This window comes from Myotis davidii, unplaced genomic scaffold (genome assembly GCF_000327345.1).
Source record: "Myotis davidii unplaced genomic scaffold, ASM32734v1 scaffold329, whole genome shotgun sequence".
In the NCBI taxonomy this organism is placed as follows: domain Eukaryota; kingdom Metazoa; phylum Chordata; class Mammalia; order Chiroptera; family Vespertilionidae; genus Myotis; species Myotis davidii.
The window spans coordinates 2177085-2199363 of NW_006300374.1; the positions used below are offsets into that span (position 1 = coordinate 2177085).

The 22279-nt window shown below is 39.5% G+C and overlaps 1 protein-coding gene across 12 annotated transcripts in view; it reads right to left on the reverse strand.

Moving 5' to 3' along the window:
* LOC102752919 (putative RNA-binding protein Luc7-like 2) overlaps nt 1–22279 on the reverse strand; it is a 60029-nt gene that overhangs the window by 15632 nt on the left and 22118 nt on the right. For all 12 annotated transcript variants that reach the window (XM_015572672.1, XM_006777106.2, XM_006777105.2 and 9 more), the window contains 3 exons: nt 11969–12067; nt 8483–8593; nt 3247–3390 (listed from right to left, as the gene is read on the reverse strand). In XM_015572672.1, the coding sequence (XP_015428158.1) occupies nt 3247–3390; nt 8483–8593; nt 11969–12067 (354 nt within the window). The remainder of the gene's footprint in view (nt 1–3246; nt 3391–8482; nt 8594–11968; nt 12068–22279) is intronic.

A 22279-nucleotide genomic window follows, 5' to 3' on the forward strand; every position in this document is an offset into this window, starting at 1 on the left:
CTCCATAACCCCCCATCCTCTGTCTCGGGATAAAAAAAAAAAAAAATTGGAGCCCCGAATACTTTTTACCAAGAACTACTGTATCTACCATGATACAGAACACAACTTTCTGAAACTTTTTCTCAATGTTCTGTTTTCTGTAATTTTTGTTAAAAATGAGATGTAGCAACCCCAAAACTTTATCAGTGAAGGATCAAGGAAGTAGAAGTCGCCCATGCTTGCAGAAAAGGCATGCACGTTTTCTATATCATTACAGCTTCTTTCCATTGCCTTCTTTCTTACACATCCCTTTGGAAATGTGGATGGGACATACAAATAATAAATTCCTACTAAAAGTAACAGTTTATAAGTGATGAAAAATGCCTTACTAAGATTTAAATATCTTATACCCAACCATTTTATTTATATTAAGTTCATTAATGAAGTAATTAATACTAGTGGGTTGGTATAACCACTGTATCATTTTTTCCTTATTGACAGAATTCTGATTTTTGTTTTGAGCATACACAGTTAAAAACATTTCCAAGCTTCTGTGTAGCTCTAAGAAAATATAGATATAAGCGGACATTGCTGGATATAATCTATAGGAAAGTTCTTTAAAAGGGAGTCAATACATTCAGACAAAAGTAACCAATAACCTGTGAATCAAAAAGTGATGGAAAACAGAATACTTACAGTTTCAAAATGTCAATACCAAACACTAACATAGTAACATCATAGTTATGGGACAAACCACTAACATGGGCCTTCTGACAGGATGTAACATTACTTTAGTGGTATTCCGGACAAAATCTAACAAAAATCAGACAAACCCAAACTGAAGGACATTTCACAAAACAAATATGTGATCAGCTCGTCTCTAGAGTACACAGTAAAAAGTGATCTCTTGAGCTTCTTGCATATTTTCCATTGCGTTTAGTGCAATACCATAAACATTAATAACATGGCACCCAAATGATTCTCTCTCATCATTGTTTCTCTTTCTCGTCCTCTCTCTAAAAGGGCCCCTACTGGGGATCGAACCTACAACCAGATATGTGCCCCTGACTGGAATCGAACCTGGGACCCTTCAGTCCACAGGCCGACACTCTATCCACTGAGCCAAACCAGCCAGGGCAGTATGCCATTAAAATTTTATGATGATTCATTAGTGTATAGGCTAGGCTACTATGACGCAATCTTATTGATTATACTAGGCCAGATATTTTCAACTGGTATGCTACAAAAAATTTTAAAACATGCAATACCTGACTATTTAGTCAGGGGCACTGACCTCTTTTCCCTTAGATTGCCAAGTAAAAAAAATGACAATAGCCCTAGCCAGTGTGACTGGGTTGGTTGAACTGTGGTTCCATACACCAAAGGGTGACAGGTTTGATTCCTGATCTCGGTACATACCCAGGTTGCAGTTCGACCCCACAGTTGGGGCTTGTAAGGGGGGCAATCAATTGATGTTTCTCTTATATAGATGTCTGTCTGGTCTCTCCCCTCTCCCTTCCTCTCTCTAAAAATAAAAAGGGCCGAAACCGGTTTGCCTCAGTGGATAGCGCGTCGGCCTGCGGACTGAGGGGTCCCAGGTTCGATTCCGGTCAAGGGCATGTACCTTAGTTGCGGGCACATCCCCAGCAGGGAGTGTGCAGGAGGCAGCTGGTCGATGTCTCTCTCTCGTCGATGTTTCTTACTCTCTATCTCTCTCCTTTCCTCTCTGTAAAAACTCAATAAAATATAAAAAATAAAATTTAAAAAAGGCTTTAATAAAAGACCTCAAAAATAAAACCCCCCAAAAAACCAGCCAACACAATAGCCATCGAGTGTAAATGAATTAAAATTATACAGATTGGCAAAAATTTACACATCGAGTGTAAATGAATTAAAATTATACAGATTGGTGTGCCATGGAATTTTAGTAATTAGTTTATGTGTGCCATCAGATGACTATTACTGCTTCTCCATTATTTTAGCATGAATTATTATTATATCTGTAAATAAACATAAATTTCTTTTTCACATTATCTTTTTCATTTCTGATGTCTAGTGGTAGTCATATGTTAAACAGCTATAGTATTTTATATCATGTAAGACAGTATTGATGTTGTTACTGAAGATGAAGCAGAAGACAAACTTACGATATCGATAAATACAGTGTAGTAGTATATTTTCATTTCACTACCTTACTTTATTGTAAGAATATTGTACATAATACTTAAACATCAAAATCTGTGTTAATCAACTGTTTTTGCTATCACAAACAGTTGGAAGAGGATGAAGAGGAAGGAGAGGAGAGGAGGACGGGAGAGGAGGGTGGGAGGGGAGGAGAGAAGAAATCACAAGCAATAATAGGTAAATATTTTTAATTGAATTACAATGAAAATCTGTGGGATGCAGCTATAGTTGTGCTTAAAAGAAAACATATAACATTAAATGGTCTAAAATCAATGACCTAAGCTTCTGCCCAAGTCTATAACAAATTAAACCCAGGTGTGATGCAGTTATAAGCAATGGAGACTACTGAAAAAGTGGAAAATATAATCTCATATGAAGGCATTCAATTTCTTAAAAAACAAAATAGAATTTTGGGCCAAACATAATAGAACTTTGTGTGCAGGATATCAGATTTTAACTGTGCTGTGGAGGAAGAGCTGAGGCTCCCAAGGTGCTAGCGGACTGCACTGAGGTAGGAAAAGAAGGGAGAATGCTATAGTTGCATGGATGTAAAATGGAGAATAGGGTATCATAGTAACATATGCAGTGTGTGTGCACGCACACACAGACACAAATGACTGCTGTATATGACTAGTTAGTTAATTTTATTTACCAGTTATAAATTTCATATCAATGGCTCCAAATTCCAAAAACCACTCATTTTGATATATAACCCATCAGTATGACATGGACTAATTACATATGTTCTGAGAAGTACATACTGCCCTGGCCAGTTTTGTTCAGTGGTTAGCTTGCCAGTCTGGGGGCCAAAAGTTCTTAGGTTCAATTCCAGGCCAAGGGCATGTTACCTTGGTTGCAGGTTCAATCCCTGGCCCTGGTCAGGGCTCAAGCAGGAGGCAAACAACCAATATGTTCCTCTTACATCAATGTTTCTCCTCTCCTCTCCCCTCCCCTTCTCTCTCCCCCTCTCTTCCACGCTCTCGAAAAAAAAAAATGGAAAAAATATCCTCACTCCTCCAGTGAGGATTAAAGAATAAATACAGATAATAAGGTTCTACAGACCAACATTAAGAATTTAGTTACCTCTGCTTCTCTTTTCTTTGCCCGTGCTTTCTCTACTTCATCCATTACTTTTTGAGATTCTTCCACATTTCCTTCAGCTCCTAGTTGTTCCACCTTAGCCAACAATTTACCAATTTCTTCATTTAACTCATGAACACGTTCTGCCTAGAAAGTAACAGAAAAAAAGATCATGAAGAAAAAGCTGACAAAGTATCAAAGTATTTCAGAAATGCTCAGAAGAGTTATTATATGAGGCAATATAATTATAAACAATGCTTTCTGCGCACATCATAAATTCGTGAGACATTAGGATGTTTTGAGCTTGCCTGCCTTCACTTCGGTGAAGTCAGGGATACATCTGATTTCTATATAAACTAGCACTTTGCAACCTCGGGTTTGGCAGTGTATTCCAAGTACAAAATACCTTTTCTTCTTGGGATGTCACCCCTTTACCTCACTTACTGGACTAGTGAATGTCTATTCACTGAACAAGATCCAACTGGAGTCTATTCTGTGAAACGTTCTTGATCAATCATTATATTTCACCTCCACTTACACACAAAAGCAGAGAGCCAAATCCTCTTTTGTGTTACTTTTGTATCTTTTACAATTACTTTTATATACACTGAGTGGCCAGATTATTATGATCGGCCAGATTATTATGACCACCCCATCAGTATTTCATTGATACTTCCAAAAATACTGAATATTGGAAACTTCCTAAGCAAATACTCTCAAGGTTTTATTATTATTATTATCTGCATAACTAATTCACTTCATTGTACTGATGGGGTGGTCATAATAATCTGGCCACTCAGTGTATATCATACCACATTAAAGATAGCTATATGTATTTCCCATCTTTGTATTTCCAATGTCCAACAAATAGCATTAGCTCAAATATGAGTTAAAGATATAAACCGGTGCTGATGAATTCTCTTTGAATCAAAGATATGACTTTAGATATCTGGCTTATGGGCAAATCAGTTACTAGGTGTACAATTTTGGTCATATTATTTCACCTGAATCTACTTCATCTGACTAGTAGGAATTAATATCTCACAAAGCTATGAGAAACAAGAAAATGTGCCTTGCACATACATTGCGCAGTACATTACTGATTTTTAGTATAATAGCATGACAACCCTTCTCCCTTAGTCCATGTCTTTTCACTGGGATTAATTTTTTCCTTGGGATTTGATATGTCTCCTCCTCCTCCTCTTCATCTTCAGCACCACCATCATCCTAGTTCATTCCTTTTCTTTTAATAGCACTTGATAGATACACATAGACTATTTTTTGGCCATAAGTAAGTATTTATTTATAATTGATTACATTATATTAGCAAATCAATTATATTAGCAAAGAAGGTTCTAATTTGATATGGACATCTGATCTCAATAAAATAAGACTTCTCAAATAATCTTTACTTCTCAAATTTCCTTCAATCCAAGATACTCACCCCTCAAAGAAATTTCCAACTCTATTATCATTACCTCCTTAACAAAGTGGTATTTTTCTTTGAATGATTGCATTAATGCCCCAAACTCTTCATCCTTCCCTGTACCCATGCCCTTCACTATTTTATCAAGTATCATCATATTCTGAATCTGAACTTGGCCACATAGTTAACTGGCTTTGGTTAACAGGACGGTAGCAAACATGACACAAGGAATGGCTTAGAAAGTGCTTATATGAATGAGCTTTTGTACCTCAACTCTCACCGTGAGAAATTAGTTCAGTAACCTCCAGCTGATTGGAAGACAAGGAAGAGGGCCCCGCTAAGACAGGAATAAATACCCAGTCAAGTTCAGCCTAAATCAGTAGTCAATGAGCTAAATAAATACTTACTGTTTCCAGTCCCTGAATTTTGAGGTAGTTTGTTAAACTTCATTTTGGTAGTGATGGATAACCAATACAACTTGGGGTCTAGCCAGCAATTTTGGATCCCTTTCAACCATGATCCCTTGTACTTTAGTATGTCCATCTTTATAATCCTGATCTTCAGAGCACTTTTCAGAAGTTGGTTGAAAGTAACCTTTTCACAAATAAGGGAATCCACTTCCCTTTGTACATACATATCTAAGCACTATAATAGTACTTAATGCTGTCATGTAAATCCTACCTGGATAACTATTGCATTCTGCATTTTCATAAAATGTACCACACTACATGGAATGGTACAGAATGTTATAAAAAGTAAGTCATCAAACCAACAATATGCAATACATGGACCTTTTCTGAATTCTGATTATATAGAAAAAATAAACACTGTTTATTAAGTAATTTTTAAATCTTGTTAACTTCATGGATATGACTCTGTGGTTATATTTTAGAGGTGAAATGATACGACACTTAGAAGTTGCGTATCTATATAATAACAGCCTAAATGGCCAGGAGCTGCCCCCTGGTTGTCAGTGAGCCCCCACCAGGGGAGCGCTGCTCAGCCAGAAGCCAGGCTCATGGCTGGGGAGCGCAGCGGCAGCAGCGCTAAGGAGCAGCGAGAAGGCAGGCGGTAAGGAGCAAGGGGTCCTGGACTGCAAGAGGGATGTCCGACTGCCAGCTTAGTGGGGAGCAGGCCTAATCTGGCAGGCGGACATCCCCCAAGGGGTCCTGGACTGCAAGAGAGCACAGGTCTGGCTGAGGGAGCCCCTAGTGCATGAATTTTGTGCACTGGGCCTCTAGTAAAATAATGAAACAACAGAAAGCTGACAGCTTTGAATCCATTAGGATTTGTTGTATTTTTCTCTAGTTTTGTGTATAAGTTCACAACAAAATATTTTTTTAAAATAGAGAGTTGCCCTGGTAGATGTAGCTCAGTTGGTTGAGGCTTGTACTGTGCACCAAAGGTTACCGGTTCGATTCCAGGTCAAGGCACATACCCAGGTTTCTGGTTTGATCCCCAGTTGGAGTGCATGCTGAAGGCAGCCAATCGATATTTCTCACATCAATGTTTTTCTCTCCCCCTACCTTCCCTTCTCTCTCGAAAACCAATAAAAATGTATTAAAAAAAGAAAAGAAAAAAAGTAGTGAGTAGACAAAACTCAACATTTAAAAAAATGAACATTCTTGCCCTAGCCTGTGTGGCTCAGTTGGATGAGTGTTGTCCCATGCACCAAAAGGAGACCGTTTTGATTCCCAGCTAGGGCACATGCCCAGGTTGCGGGTTCAACGGGAGGCAACAGATTTATCTATCTCTCTTACATTGATAATTCTCTCCTTCTCCTTTCCTCTCTTTAAAATCAATAAAAACATATTTATAAAAAAGAATGAACATTCCATTTGGAAAATGGGCATAAGACATGCACATATATTTCACCGAAGAGAATATTCATATGGCAAATAAGCACATGAAAATAATGTACAAAGTCATTACTCATTAGGGAAATTGAAACCACAATGAGATGTAGTAACACACCTTTCAGAATGGATAAAATAGTGACATCATCAAAATGCTGGCACAAATGTAAACAAAGTAGATCACTAACACACTGCTGGTAGGAATGTAAAATGGTACAGCCACTCTAGAAAAAAAGTTTGGTATTTGCTTCCAAAACTAAAAATGTCCTTACCATATGACCTAGCAATTGCAGTCTTGGTTATTTATCCCAGAGAAATAAAAACTTATGTCCACACAAAAATCTGTACATGAATGTTTATTGCAGCTTTATTGGTATTAGCCAGTACTAGAAACAACCCAAATGTCCCCTTCAATATGTGAGTGGTTAATATATCCCTAACCCTAACCCTAACCCTAATCCATACCATGGATAATACTCAAATAAAAAGGAATGAACTACTGATACAACAACTTGTATGAATCTCAAGTTGTGTTGAGTATAAAAAGCCAATCTTAAGAGGATACATACTGCATGATTCCATTTATGTGATATTAGGTGAAATAATCCTATATAATAAAAGGCTAATATGCAAATAGAGCAAAAAATGGAACAACCAAACAACCGGTTGCTATGACATGCACTGACGGGGGTGGGGGAGGACGTAACATGCAGGTATCGGCAGCAGGCATCAGAGCGCGAAACATGGTGGGCGTTGGCTGCAGCGGGATGGTCAAGCAGGTGAGCAGGGGCGCCAGACCAAGGCGCAGTCGCTGTCAGGGTGAGCCTCTGGGTGGTTACTGAAAATTCTTTGCTCCTGCACACCGTGGTCCCACCCAGTGCTCACACCTGCTGCCGGCCCCGACCCCACTCGCTCCCACTGCCGGTGCCGATTGCTAGGAGCCGGCAGCGGGTGTGAGCGGCGGTTGCTGACCCCGATCACCCCTCAGGGCTTCTCCACCTCCCCCTGATCCTGAGGGATGATGGGGCAGCAGCCGCCGCTCAAACCCACTGACAGTGCCAACCCTGCTCACAGCCGCTGCTGGCACCAGTCTCATTGGCTCCGCACCTTCAGCAGGTGCCAGTGGGGCCGGTGCTGTCAGCAGCGGGAATGGCGGGAGCAGGACTGCCAGCAGACAGGGGACCAGGGGCTGCAGCGGAAGGGGCGGGAGAAGGGGTAGAGCACATGGAGGATAGGCCGAGATCCGCCCCTGTGCCCACCACAATCTCTCAGCCCACAGTTCCTTTTAAGGTGCACGAATTTGTGCACAGGGCCCCTAGTATAATTATCAAGACAGAAAATAAGTTAGTGGCTGCCAGGGGCTAGAGGAAAGGGTGGTGTGGCTTATAAAGGGGTAACATGAGGGAGCCTTGTGATGATAATGCTACAGTTAATGTAATTATTATAATATATTTACCCAATTTGCACGTGATAAAACTGCATAGAGCCACACACACAAAAAACAAGTAAATGCATGCATTAACTGGTGAAATCTGAATAAAATACAAAGACTGGACCAAAATTAATTTATTGCCTTTGACATTGTACTGGTTATGTAAGATACCTTAACATAAGGGGAAGCTAGAGGAAGAGTACATAGAATTTCCTGTTTGTCTTTGCAAGTTTCTGTGAATGTAATTTTTCAAATTAAAAGGTAAAATTATATTCTGTACTATTAAAAAGATTGACGCCCTAGCCGGTTTGACTCAGTGGAGCGTTGGCCTGCGGACTGAAGGGTTACAGGTTCGATTCCAGCCAAGGGCACATGCCTGGTTTGTGGGCTCGATTCCCAGTGGGGGGGCATGTGGGAGGCAGCCGATCGATGATTCTCTCTTATCACTGACGTTTCTATCTCTCCCTCTCCCTTCCTTTCTGAAATCAGGAAAGATATTTTTTAAAAAAAGATTGAAATTGTTACCTTTGCTGCCACTTCAGCACTAATCTCTTCTTGAGTTTCTGCTAATCTTTTCTTGGCCACTTCTGTTCTTCGATCACAATCGGCAATAAATGACTGCAGATGATCCATAGCCTACAAAGTTCAATTAAAAGACAATTATTTCCAGAAAAATCAACTTTCTTCAGAAATATCTTTACTCAAAACTTACACTTTTAAGCCAATAAGACATATCCGTGGGTGAGCAATTTTAAAGTGATCAAGAATCTCACTTCCTTTCCAGCTGACAGCAGTGCTTATATTTCCATTTTATATATATATATATATATAGGCCCAGTGCATGAAATTGGTGCACTCAGGGGCAGGTGGGGTCCCTCAGCCCAGCCTGCACCCTTTCACAGTCCGGGAGCCCTCGGGGAATGTCCGACTGACGGCTTAGGCCTGTCAGTCAGACATCCTTAGTGCTGCCGCGGAGGCAGGAGAGGCTGCTGCCATCACCGCTGTACTTGCCAGCCGTGAGCCCAGCTTTTGGCTGAGCAGTGCTCCTCCTGTGGGAACACAATGACCACCAGGGGGCAGCTCCTGCATTGAGCATCTGCCGCCTGGCAGTCAGCGTGCATCATAGCAATCAGTCATTCTGTCGTCTGGTCAATTTGCATATTAGCTTTTTATTATATAGGACATATATGTATGTACGTATAATTTAAATTATAAGGGTTTTATTTAAAAATATAAATTTACTCAGCACATATCAAATTCTAAAAATGGTTGGTTAACCCAAAAATTTCTTGAAAGTGAAAAGCAGAAAAGAAACTAGAAGAAAATGATAGAGAACTCATCACCTCAGAATAGGGAAGGCCTTTCTAATTAATCCAATAGAGATTTTGAAAAGATTAATTAGATAACAATAAAAATATTCTGCAAGGCCCATAACTACCAAAAGAAAAACAGGGGGAGGGGGTGCAAAGTATTATCTGAGGGAAGGACTAATTTTCATGTCAAGTTAGTACAAATCAACTAAAAATAAATGTTGACATCAAAGATTAGCCAATAGCCAAAAAAAAAAATTGTAAACTGACAGTTCACTAAAAAGGAAATATAAACTTCTTAAATATATGAAATATGTTCAAACCCACTCATAAGAGAAATGAGGGTTAAAACTACACTTACGTTACACATTTCATGTAAGTTGCAAACAAATCTTGAAAACACACTATGTGGTCAGATGGGAAATAGATAATCTCATATATTATTGGTGGGAGTATAAATTGATAATTCTAATGAAGAGCAACTTGGCAAAATTACTCTCTGACTCAGTTATTGTATTTCTAGGAACTTACTCTATACACTTGGTAAGTAAATATACATTATCATACTATAACAGAGAAAGACTGAAAATAACCTAATTTTTCACACCCTTACATCTAGATGATAGAAAATTTCTGCTGTATTTTATGCCCAATGTGTATAAATCATAACCCAATCACACACTTTTAAGTCAGAATACGGTGATTCCCCAAAATGTTCCAGCCATGTATTAAATTGCATTTACATAGATGGTTTTTATTTCCATTAACAGAAATTCTTGGAAATTCAGAAGTAAATGGGGGGAGAGGGGGTCTACTGTACTGCTTTATCTCCCAAACCAAATAAAATGCCTATCTCCTCACTTACAAAAGGTAGCATAAGATTTATGCTTATCAGTATGTTTTATGTAATGCTGATTGGTATATTTTCTTTAAGTATAAAAAAAGTTTCCCTATTTTTATACAATTCTCATGTTTGTTTAAAAAAACAGTGCTCACATATATTAAAACTAGAACCATACAGAGATTAGCACGATTCCTGTGCAAGGATGACATGCAAATTCATGAAGTATTCCAAATTTTTAAAAAAGAAAAAATATTAAAAACACACACACACAATAGTCAGATTTTGAGCCATTCAGATATCTAAATGGTATCTCCTCTAATAATTCTTCCGTTTTACATTAAAAAACAGCATTGTCCTTAATACTCTCCCTCTCTATGTGTATATTTACAGGTACAAAAATATGAATATTGCTCAGCCAGCACGGCTCAGTGGTTGAGCAGTGACCTATGAACCAGGAGGTCCTGGTTTGATTTTGGTCAGGGAACATGCCTGGGTTGCAGGCTCAATCCCCAGTGTGGGGAGTGCAGGAGGCGGCCAATCAATGATTCTCTCTCACCATTGATGTATCTGTCTCCCTCTCCCTCTCCTTTCCTCTCTGAAATAAATAACAATTTTAAAAAACAGTAACAATATGATGAATATAAAAAGCCTTACATGCACTAGAAATTGGTTTATATTTGTTTAAATTGATACCATCCTTAATCATTACTACTTTGAGAAAAATTTGCTTAATTTTCAGAAGAATATAGGGTGTACTAAAAAAATGTATATACACACTTTGAATAATAATAAAGGCAGGGTTTATTAAAATACATTTCATTTTTGCCCTAGCTGTTTTGGCTCAGTGGTTGGAGCAACAACCCACGGACTAAAGGGTCCCAGGTTTGATTCTGGTCAAGGCTCAACCCCCGGTGTTGCTCAGTAGTTGAGAGTCAACCTATGAACCAGGAGTGTAGAGAGCACCTGGGAAAGGCCCCTGAGCTGATTGTCATCTGAATCCAGTGGTGCCCAGCAGAGCCATGCCCTGGAAACATACCTTGCCAGAGGCAGGTGTGTTGTCAGCCTGACCTTCAGCTCAGGCACCAACAGGTGGGTTTCATTATCTAAATCCAGCCAAGCACCAGGAACAGGATTATCCGGGTCCACCCAGAAGTGATGATTACAAAGAAGCCACAAGAATGCACATAATCTCCTTTGTCTTGGGCTTTAGTAAAACTTCCTGGTAAGGGCCACTGTCTCTCTATCACAGGACAGCTGTCCCACCCAGCCCCAGCTTTTTCCTTCTGTCTTTGTCTCTATCATTTTCTCAATCCCCAGCCGCATCTACTCAGGAACCAGACCGCTCTCTAGCCGTGCTGGATGTGGGAAAAAAGAGAAATATTTATACAGGAGGTCACGGTTAGAGTCCCATTCAGGGTGCATGCCTGGGTTACAGGCTTGATCCCCAATGTGGGGCGTGTGGGGAGGTAGCCAATCAGTGATTCTCTCTCATCATGACGTTTCTGTCTCTCTCTCCCTCTCCCTTTCTCTCTGAAACAAATAAAAATATATTAACAACAACAAAAAACATTTCATTTTCAAAACTGAGCTATCAAGCTATGTGCATACACATTTTTTGAGACATCCTGTATATAAATTATATGACTTTACATATTTCCTTAAAATATACAGTTTCATCTTATATTTTCTAAAACTGTTAGTCAGGAAGTACATGATCTCACTTTATTTTAGTACTACCCTTCATATAACCACGAAGAATATAATTTGCTAAGAGCCTTTCCCCATTAAGAGATAAATCCATACTCAAGATGTTGTATTGTGACAGATAATGTAACTCATTAAAATAAAATCACATACATCAAGCTCAAAGAAGAAATCTTGTTCTTTGGATGCAATTTCATAATCTGCTCTTAAAGCCAGGTCATGGACTTTCAGACATTCTCCAAGATCCATTCTCTAAGAAGAAAAAAAAAGGGGGGAGGACACATTAAACAGAAAACACACTTTTTAACAATTCATTAATAACCACAGTACTCCATAAAATATATGTTAAGTCATACAAATGCTTCTTTGTTTATGGACTTTCAAATTACAAAATTTCATAAACAAGTATAAACTTGGCGCCAAAAAGAAAAAAAAGGGAAAAAAAGGACAACAATTCTATCTACCAATAGGTGAGAAAAGTTATCACTTTTGTACTTAAGAACAGACTGACAAGGAAAAGCTGTCTGAATCTAAACAAAGCTGGGGGAAAAAAGCTCCTAGCAACAACATGGGTATGTTTATAACACAAGGATATCAATTTTCTAATCAATTTTCTATATTATGTCATGTTCAAAAAGAGTGATGGACCAGATAAAATTTAAAAACAATATGAAGTCCTACAGCTATATCTAAGAAGACAAATTTACAAATAACTAGGTATGAGCAGAAAATTAGACAAATTAAAAAACTTACTTGTCAAGATTAAGGGTTACAGTGTGGCATGGCTGAGATAAATTAACTTACAGGGTATAGTCCAAACAACGTGACAAATCTTACTAAAGGCTGGTTTTAAAAGCAAACCCTCTCTCCTCCAAAAGACACATTTTGTGTGCTAACGCATTTCAAAAGGGATCTAAATAAACCATCAAAATGTCTCAAAACGAAGCCATAACAAAAAGCAAAAATAAAGAAATAATTAACTGGCCCTAGCCGGTTTGGCTCAGTAGATAGAGCGCTGGCCTGTGGACAAAAGGGCCCTGGGTTCAATTCTGGCCAAGGGCACATGCCCGGGTTGCCAGCTTGATCCCCGGTAGCGGGGCATGCAGAGGGTGGCCGATCAATGATTCTCTCTCTCCCCTCCATTCCTCTCGGAAAGGGAGGGGAGGGGAGGGGAGGGGAAGAGGAGAGGGAAAGGGAGGGGAGGAAGGAAGGAAGAAAATTAGCTGGTGAAGAATCATGATGTTTAGAACTTTTCAGTATGAAATAGAAATAGATTTTATTATGGCCCCAAAGGACTCTATAGTGTCTTTTTTTTTTAATTGCTTAAAGTATTACAAAGGGTATTACATATGTGTCCATTTCCCCCCCCACCCTAGACAGTCCCCTAGCCTCCCCTATCCCCCAGTGTCTTATGTCCATTGGTTATGCTTATATGCATGCATACAAGTCCTTTGGTTGATCTCTTCCCCCCCTACCTCCTGTCCCCCAACCCTCCCCGGCCTTCCCGCTGCAGTTTTACAATCTGTTTGAGGCAGCTCTGCCTCTGTATCTATTATTGTTCAAAAGTTTATGATGGTCTCTATTATCCATGACCAGTGAGATCATGTGGTATTTTTCCTTCATTGACTGGCTTATTTCACTTAGCATAATGCTCTCCAGTTCCATCCATGCCGTTGCAAATGGTAAGAGTTCCTTCCTTTTTAGAGCAGCATAGTATTCCATCGTGTAGATGTACCACAGTTTTCTAATCCATTCATCTACTGATGGGCACTTAGGCTGTTTCCAGATCTTAGCTATGGTGAATTGTGCTGCTATGAACATAGGGGTGCATATATCCTTTCTGATTGGTGTTTCTTATTTTAACTCTTTCATTGTAAGAAAACATTTAAGCTTCCTCAGGAGTTACTGAGCTACCAGATAAATGAGAGATTCAAATACAGTTCAGAAAACCATTTTTCTAGGATATTGCGGAAAGAATTCAACCATCAAGTAACTTATTCTTCCAACTCTTGAGATTTTTATGACTATATTAAAAAAGTTTCTCTGTAGAACTATATTATCTTAATTCTTAATTAGTTGAAGGAACAAATGTGAAAACCTAAGTAAACAATGTCCTCAAAGCTATCCTTTGGGAAATTATAAGGAATATTCACAATATTAAAAGTCATTACAATAATGGCTCTAAAGCAGTGGTCAGCAAATTTATTAGTCAACAGAGCCAAATATCAACAGTACAACTACTGGAATTTCTTTTGAGAGCCAAATTTTTTAAACTTAAACTATATAGGTAGGTACATTGTTATTAACTTAATTAGGGTACTCCTAAGCTGGCCTTTGCTAAAAACATCCTCAATTTGATTGAGGTACGTTGGCTGAGGTCGACCCCTTCCAACGCTCCCATCCACACTCGTCTTGTATACTTGTTTCAGATAGACGAGTGTGGATGGGAGCGTTGGAAGGGGTCCATCTCAGCAAACACGTACCTCAAAACAATGTACCTCCCCGACGCTGCATATCCCGTGGCCCGCCTGTGCCAAGTCTCCAGTCGCCAGACCGACCGACACCCCCACTTCTTCTAACACCACTTCTTCAAAACAGACTCGCCCAGGCCAAAAACCAACTTCTGCGCATGGGCCACGAAGTTTCAATCGCACTGTATATGCGCACCCACACGTGGTATTTTGTGGAAGAGCCACACTCAAAGGGCCAAAGAGCTGCATGTGGCTCGTGAGCCACCGTTTGCCGACCACTGACCTAAAGTATCACTGTGTTGCTGAGGATGTGGTGTTTTTTCCAGGCCTCATTTCCAGGCTCTTGTTCATTATTCTAAGGGCTATAACAAACCAAGTAGTTTTCCAGTAATAATAAAGAGCAACTGAAACTTTCTGTAGATGTATAAAAATTTAAGGCTGCTTATTAAGCAATATTTATGGAAAGGCTGTTGAAAAAAGTTTAATATTCTTTTTAAAATGCAGGAAAATAAGACAGGAATTAAAGAAGTTAATGGCCAAAGAATGCTGTTATCCTCTTGGCTACAAGGGCCAACTGGTTCCTTAATATTTAACATTAATCACTCCAACAACTTCTTTTGCATCTGTATGTATTTCCACAGCTATAGTTGCTCAGGAGAGGCTATACTTATTTCATAAAAGCTTAAGCAGTCACTGTTGGAAATGCTTTTGATCCAGCGCAGTGATTCTTAACCTGGACCCAGGGACCTTTAAAACAATACTGATGAAAGCTTCTGAAGAGAGAGGCCCAAGCCTGGTGTGGAGAAATACTTAATATTTATTGAATGAACCAATCTGGGAAAAGAGGGCAGAGAACATTTGGCCCAGGAGGCCCTGGGCTTAACAATCAAGAGTGGTCAGGATGCATCCCAGGACAAAACTGATCTGAGCTTTAGAAGGTCTTCTCATCTTGGGTTATCTCCTTTGCTTGTACTACTTTCCTTCTTAAGTGTTTCTAGCTACTCCTCTCCTCCAGCAATCAAGACTACTGGGCTTTGCACTTTCCTGGACTATGAGCACATGTAACTTTACAGTCTAATCTGGCTTACCATAGTAGATTTTGGGGCCAAAGCCCTAGAAGGGCCTAGCTATAATAAAGATTTGGGGGGTTGGGGAGGATTACAATAGCCTGCGCTTATTTTATGGAACAGGACAAAACAGCAAGGCAGATTTTCAGAATTCTAGATACTAATCGGTTATTTCCCCTTGTCCACACCATCACGACTAAGGATCTACTGTGAATTGTGCCATACACATAAGGGGTGTCCTATATAATAAAAGCCTGATATGCTAAGTGTCTGGTCAGCCATTCAACCAGTCAAAGCGTAATATGCTAATGATATACTAAGGCCACTCAACCACTCGCTATGACATGCACTGACCACCAGGGGGCAGATGCTCTCACCAGGTTAGCTTGCTGCTGGGGTCTGGCCAATTGGGAATGAACAAGATGGGCCGGACACGCCCTGGAGCCCTCCCACGATCCCGCCCCGGCCCCAATCGTGCACTTGTGGGGTCCCTTGGCCTGGCCCAGGGCATGTGCCCTGACCAGGAATCGAACTGTGACCTGATTCATAAGTCAACACTCAACCACTGAGCCTTGCCAGCCAGGCTGATAAGTGCTTTTTAATTCTTTTAAAATTCCAAAAGTGAATGTTATCTCCCCAAATGTACTCTAAGCTTCCTGAGAAAAATGGTTTATTTCTCTTCTTTTTTCATTCTACATAAAAGACCAGATTCTGCACAACCCATGATTATTAAATAAACTTGATGATTTGATAAAGGAACTGTACTTCTAAGAACTTGAGGAAACAATAAAATAAGTACATATAAACAAACACTAAGATTTAACAATAGTGTTTTTGATCTAAAAAGTTAGAAACATTTTAAAATCCCAGCAACAGCTGTTTGACTAATTGAATTAAGGAATAGTCATATGACACATGACATAGCGATTAGAAAAGTGTTTTTTATTATTAAATATATTTTTATTGTTTTCAGAGATGAAGGAAGAGGGAGAAAGAGAAACATCCAGGATGAGAGAGAATCATGGATCGGCTGCCGCCTGCACGCCCCTCACTGGGGATCAAGCCTGTAACTTGGGCATGTGCCCTTGGCTGGAGTCAAACCCGGGACGCTTCAGTCCGCAGGCCAACGCTCTATCCACTGACCCAAACCAGCTAGGGCTAGAAAAGTGTTCTTAATGCTAAGTGGAAAAAAGATGGCAAAGAAAGACAATAAAATGCCAGTTTTGTAAATTTAGACACAGACATTGCTGTAAGGTTGGTTTATATAAACCTTTTGATAGCTGTTAAATTAAATGCAATGAGCATATATTATTCTTACAATCAGAAAGCCAATAAAGCCACTTTAATTTTGGAAGAAAATATTGAGGTAACAGGAAAATTATACTCAACAAAAAATATAGAGTGTACTGCCAAGTGTAAACTAATGGCAGTATATGTCAATGAGTATACCAGTGATAGCAACCAGACATAGTAACAGCTCTAAGTATTTGCAAATATTCTTGCTTTGTTATGTTAGTACATTTGCTTGGTTCTATAAGCTAAATCCTAAAGGGAATCATAAAATAGTGTGAGACTAATTCCTGTATCAATGAATTTATACTCTCAATGTAAAAATGACATTAAACTAAATTAACAGTTGCAAATGTACACAAAAACATACGGAGATTTCATTGCCACTGTACAGCAAAAACAAATGCAAAAAATATTGACATATTAATAGTCATTGCCTCAGTGGTTAAACGTCAACCTATGAACCAGGAGGTCACGATTCGATTTTCCAGTCACGGCACATGCCCGGTTTGCAGGCTCGATCCCCAGTGTGTGGCATGCAGGAGGCAGTCGATCAATGATTCTTCATCATTGATGTTTCTCTCTCTCCCTCTTCCATCCTCTCTGAAATCAATAAAAATACATTTTTTTTAAAAGAGAAAGAAAAAGGAACCATCAATAAAACAAAAAGGCAACCAACAGAATGGGAAAAGATATTTGTAAGTGATACCTCCCACAGGAGCTAATATCCAAAATATATTAAGAACTCATACAACTCAACAACAAAAAAACAATGCAATTAAAAAATGGTGCAAGAACTTGAACAATTTTCCAAAGAGGACAGAGATGGTCAACAGATACATTAAAAGACCTTCAACATAACTAGTTATAAGGGAAATACAAACCAAAACCACACTGAAACCCCACCTAACACCTGTTAGAATGGTTATCCTATATAATAAAAGGCTAATACGCAAATTGTCCCCTCGGGAGTTCGACTGCTCACTATGACGTGTACTGACCACCAAGGAGTGGTGTGGAATGAAGGTAGCCGGGGGAAGGAAGGCCCCAGCCAGCAGCCAGGGAAAGGAAGGCCCCAGTCGGCCCTGATTGCAGACCAGGCCTAGGGACCCTACCCGTGCACAAATTTCGTGCATTGGGCCTGTAATTATCAATAAGAAATAACAAGTCTTAGAGAGGATCTGGGGAAAAAGGACCTCTCATAGACTGCTGGTGGGAATGTAAATTTGTACAGCCACCATGGGAAATACAGAGGCGCCTCAAAAAATGAAGAAAGCTACCAAATGACCCAGCAATCTCTCTTTGGGTATCTACCTGAATAATTTGGAAACATTTGTAAACATATACATATCCCTGTGTTTACTGTAGCATTACTTACACTGGCCAAGACATGGAAAGAACCTAAAGGTCCTTCAACTAATTTTTAAATTTAAAACAAAATGGTACATATATACAATGAAATACTACTCAGCTATGAATGATAAAATACTGCCATTTGAGACAACATGGATGGATCTTGAGTATTATGCTAAGTGAAATAAGTCAGACAAAAAGAACCTTTACTTCTTATCACTTTAACTCTGAGAAATTCACTTAATCTCCTTGAACACCTCTTTTCTCAAGTAATTCAGTTTCTCCCGTCCTCATATTTATAAAAATTTCTTTTCCATCCAGGTTCAATGCTTGCTTCAAAACCCAGCCCAAGAACAGGAAAAAAGAAACCAACCTAGTATAATATAGGAAAAGCCTTGAAATAACAAAACCTGGATATGTTTGTTATGCCACTATTGCCTTAAAATAAAAATGAAGGTTTTTCTTATTTACAATCCCAATGCTCAAAACAAGTCAAACATGAAGGGTGAAGAGGAATGGGACACATTATGCATGCAGAAAGTAGTTCCTGTTTTTCTATGACTTCCCGAATTTTTAATTGCCTATTCCCAGGTATGTTCCAACCCAATTCCATTTTCCCCTGGGTAGATAAAGGAAAATAAAACTCTTCTACTTTTTTTTAAAATATATTTTATTGATTTTTTACAGAGAGGAAGAGAGAGAGAGAGATAAAGAGGTAGAAACATCGATGAGAGAGAAACATCGACCAGCTGCCTCCTGCACATCTACTGGGGATGTGCCTGCAACCCAGGTACATGCCCTTGACCGGAATTGAACCCCGGACCTTTCAGTCCACAGGCCAACGCTCTATCCACTGAGCCAAACCGGTTTTGGCACTCTTCTACTTTTTAATAATTTTTAAAACAGCAGGAAACCACATGCACTGTTGGTAGAATGCAGATCAGTACAGCCACTGTGGAAAACAGTATAGAATTTCCTCAAATAATTAAAAATGAAACTGCTTTATGACCCAGCAATTTCACTTCTGGGAATACATCCGAAGAAACTCAAAACACTAATTGGAAAGAATATATGTACCCTTTATGTTCACTACAGAGTTATTTATAATAGCCAAGATTTAGAAGCAACCCAAGTACCCATCAGTAGATGAGTGGATAAAAGAACTATAGTAAGTTTATAGAATGGAGCACTACTTGGCTATAAAAAGGAAGTCTTACTTTTGCAACAGCATGGATAGACCAACCCAGAGAGTATTATGCTAAATGAAATAAGCCAGTCAGAGAAAGACAAGTACTATATGACTTCACTTATATGTGAAATCTAATGAACAAAGTAAACTAAGAAACAAAATAGGAAAAAAAATATATAGCAGGAAATACTTTTTGTCATTCTTTTCAAACCCTAGATATGCAAAGATCCTACCTACATAATAAAAGGCTAATATGCAAATAGACCAGAAGGCGGAACTGAACAACCGGTCACTATGACATGTGCTGACCACCAGGTGGCGCACGCAGAACATGGTGGTGTCAGCAGCAAGCAGCAGAGTGTGAAACATGACTGCCGTTGGCCGGGGTGGGATGGTGGAGCAGGTGAGCAGGAGTGCCAGACCAAGGCAGGGAGCCGGTCATTGTCATCAGAGCAAGCCTCTGGTAGTTACTGAAAATTCTTTGCTCCCGTGCACCGCAATCCCCCAAGTGCGCGCACCTGCTGCCAGCGCAGAAGCCACCACTCACACCTGCTGCCGGCGCGGGCCCCAATCGCTCAGTGCCGTCAGCGGTTGGATTTTAGGGGCTACACTGCTGTAGGCTCAGGCAATTTTGTGCAGTAAGCCAGGCAGGTTTTAAATCTGTAGAGGAGAAAAGGTATTCCAGGAAGAGGTAAAGGGGTAGGCAAAAGTGAGAAACACCGAGGGTAAGAAAGTAGTGAGATAACAAGGAATACAACAGTCTGGCTGAAAGAGAGGACCAAATGATTTATTCATTGAAAGGAGAGGTAGACTGAGCTAAGGGTTTTAGATTTTTGATCATATATGTACAATACTAAACCTCAAAAAATTTCTGTGTGGTAGCAACATATGGTAAGTTCATTCCAACTCAGGAATGACTATCTTCTTTTCTTCACATTTAGATCTCTTTAAGTATCATTTTATCAAGTTTTCTCCAACCACCCTGCCAAAGTAGCTGCTAGCCCACTATCTCAAATAATCTAAATTACTCAGCTATGCTTTTTTTTTAAAATATATTTTATTGATTTTTCACAGAGAGGAAGGGAGAGAGATAGAGAGTCAGAAACATCGATGAGAGAGAAACACCGATCAGCTGCCTCCTGCACATCCCCGACTGGGGAAGTGCCCACAACCCAAGTACATGCCCCCGACCGGAATCGAACCCGGGACCTTTCAGTCCGCAGGCCGACGCTCCATCCACCGAGCCAAACCGGTTTCGGCTACCCAGCTATGCTTTTTTGTCATAACTAAAACCACATTATATCTTCTCACACTTGGTTGTGTATGTCTCACATGAGAATGTAAGCTCCCACCATTAAAGCAGAAACCTGTGTCCATTTTTGTATCCCCAGCCTACACATGGGACAGATTAGGTCCTGGAGAAGTACTTAAGTGAGTGAATGAATGAACGAATGAATGCTAATAGCACCAATCAGCTCCACTCCCAGAGAGATGAAAAAAAATAAATCACTTCTTGAAGGGCAATTTTTAAATTTTTAAATTTTTGCTGTGAATTCTCTCTACTTTCTCCATCTAAGCCTCATTAAACTGACAACTCAGGCTCACCCTTTTCTATTTCTTCCTCTTCTTAATTCCAGTATTACTTAAATTTCATTATCCTATACACTATTAAACTAATATCATAAAGGAGGAAGAACAAAAAAACTATCTAAATTTGGGAAATTTACAAATTATATTAACCAAGTACATCAATATACATACCTATATTTTTGATATCACAGACCTAAAAAAGTTTATGGGATGATATAATTCAAAGTGCTATGTTCTATATAGGTCAAAGTAAAACACCAAATGTTTTTAAAAGATCCCCTAACGAGTAAGAATCATCAAACTAGAGAGATTGTACAAGGACATTTGGTCTTGCCACCTGCACATCAGGGTACAACTCATCACATTAAAAAATATATATTTTCACCGCTGGATGGCATTGTTCAGTGGTTAGAGCGTAGGCCTGTGCACCAAAGGGCATGTATCTGGGTTGCAAGTTCAATCTCTCTCTCTCTCCCTTCCTCTCTGAAGATAAATTTCAAAAAAGGAAGAAGAAAAACGCACAAATGCTAGCAAAAACATTCAGAATGATAGAAAAAGTTCTTTCTTAAGAGCATATGTACCTCAGGCTGAACAGTTCAGGGCATTAATGTACCAATTTGGCAACAATGCTCCAAACTATATTCAGGACTTGGCTTTTCAAGTTTAACAGTAGTTTTAATTATTCACTGGGAAGCTTTTAATGTGCCTCTGATTTTCTTGGCACCAAATGTGATGTTTTAAAAGATATGTTTTTTATTGATTTCAGAGAGGAAGGGAAAGGGAGAGATAGAAACATCAATGATGAGAGAGAATCATTGATTGGCTGCTTCCTGGGGACAGAGCCCACAACCAGGGCACGTGCCCTTGACTGGCATCAAAACTGGGACCCTTTGATCCGTAGTCCAACGCTCTACCCACTGAGCCAAACCAGCTAGGGGCCAGATGTAATTTTGGTTTAGGCCATCTCTAAAAATGCTTGTTAAAGAAATACATATTTTTGTAATAGACTGAGAAGAATAAAATAAAAATAACAAAATTGTTTAATATAAGAACATAATACACTTCAAAAGCCAAATCTTACAAAACCTGGGTTAACAGGCATTTTGCAAATTGGTAAACTCTAGAAATTGACTGTGACATAAATAAACCAAGCAAACAAACAAACATGTCAGTTATCTGGGCCAATGCTAAAAATACTTGTTAAAAAATACCAAAGTAGCCCTAACTGGTTTGGCTCAATGGCTAGAGCGTCGGCCTACAGACCGAAGGGTCCCAGGTTCGATTCCAGGCAAGGGCATGTATCTTGGTGGCAGGCAAATCCCCAGCTGGGGGTGTGCAGGAGGCGGCTTATCATCGATGTTTCTAACTCTCTATCCCTCTCCTTTCCTCTCTGTAAAAAATCAATAAAATTAATTAATTAATTAATACCAAAGGAGCTCCGGTCAGTGTGGCTCGGTTGGAGTTTTATCCCATAAACCAAAGGTCCTGGGTTCGGTTCCCAGTT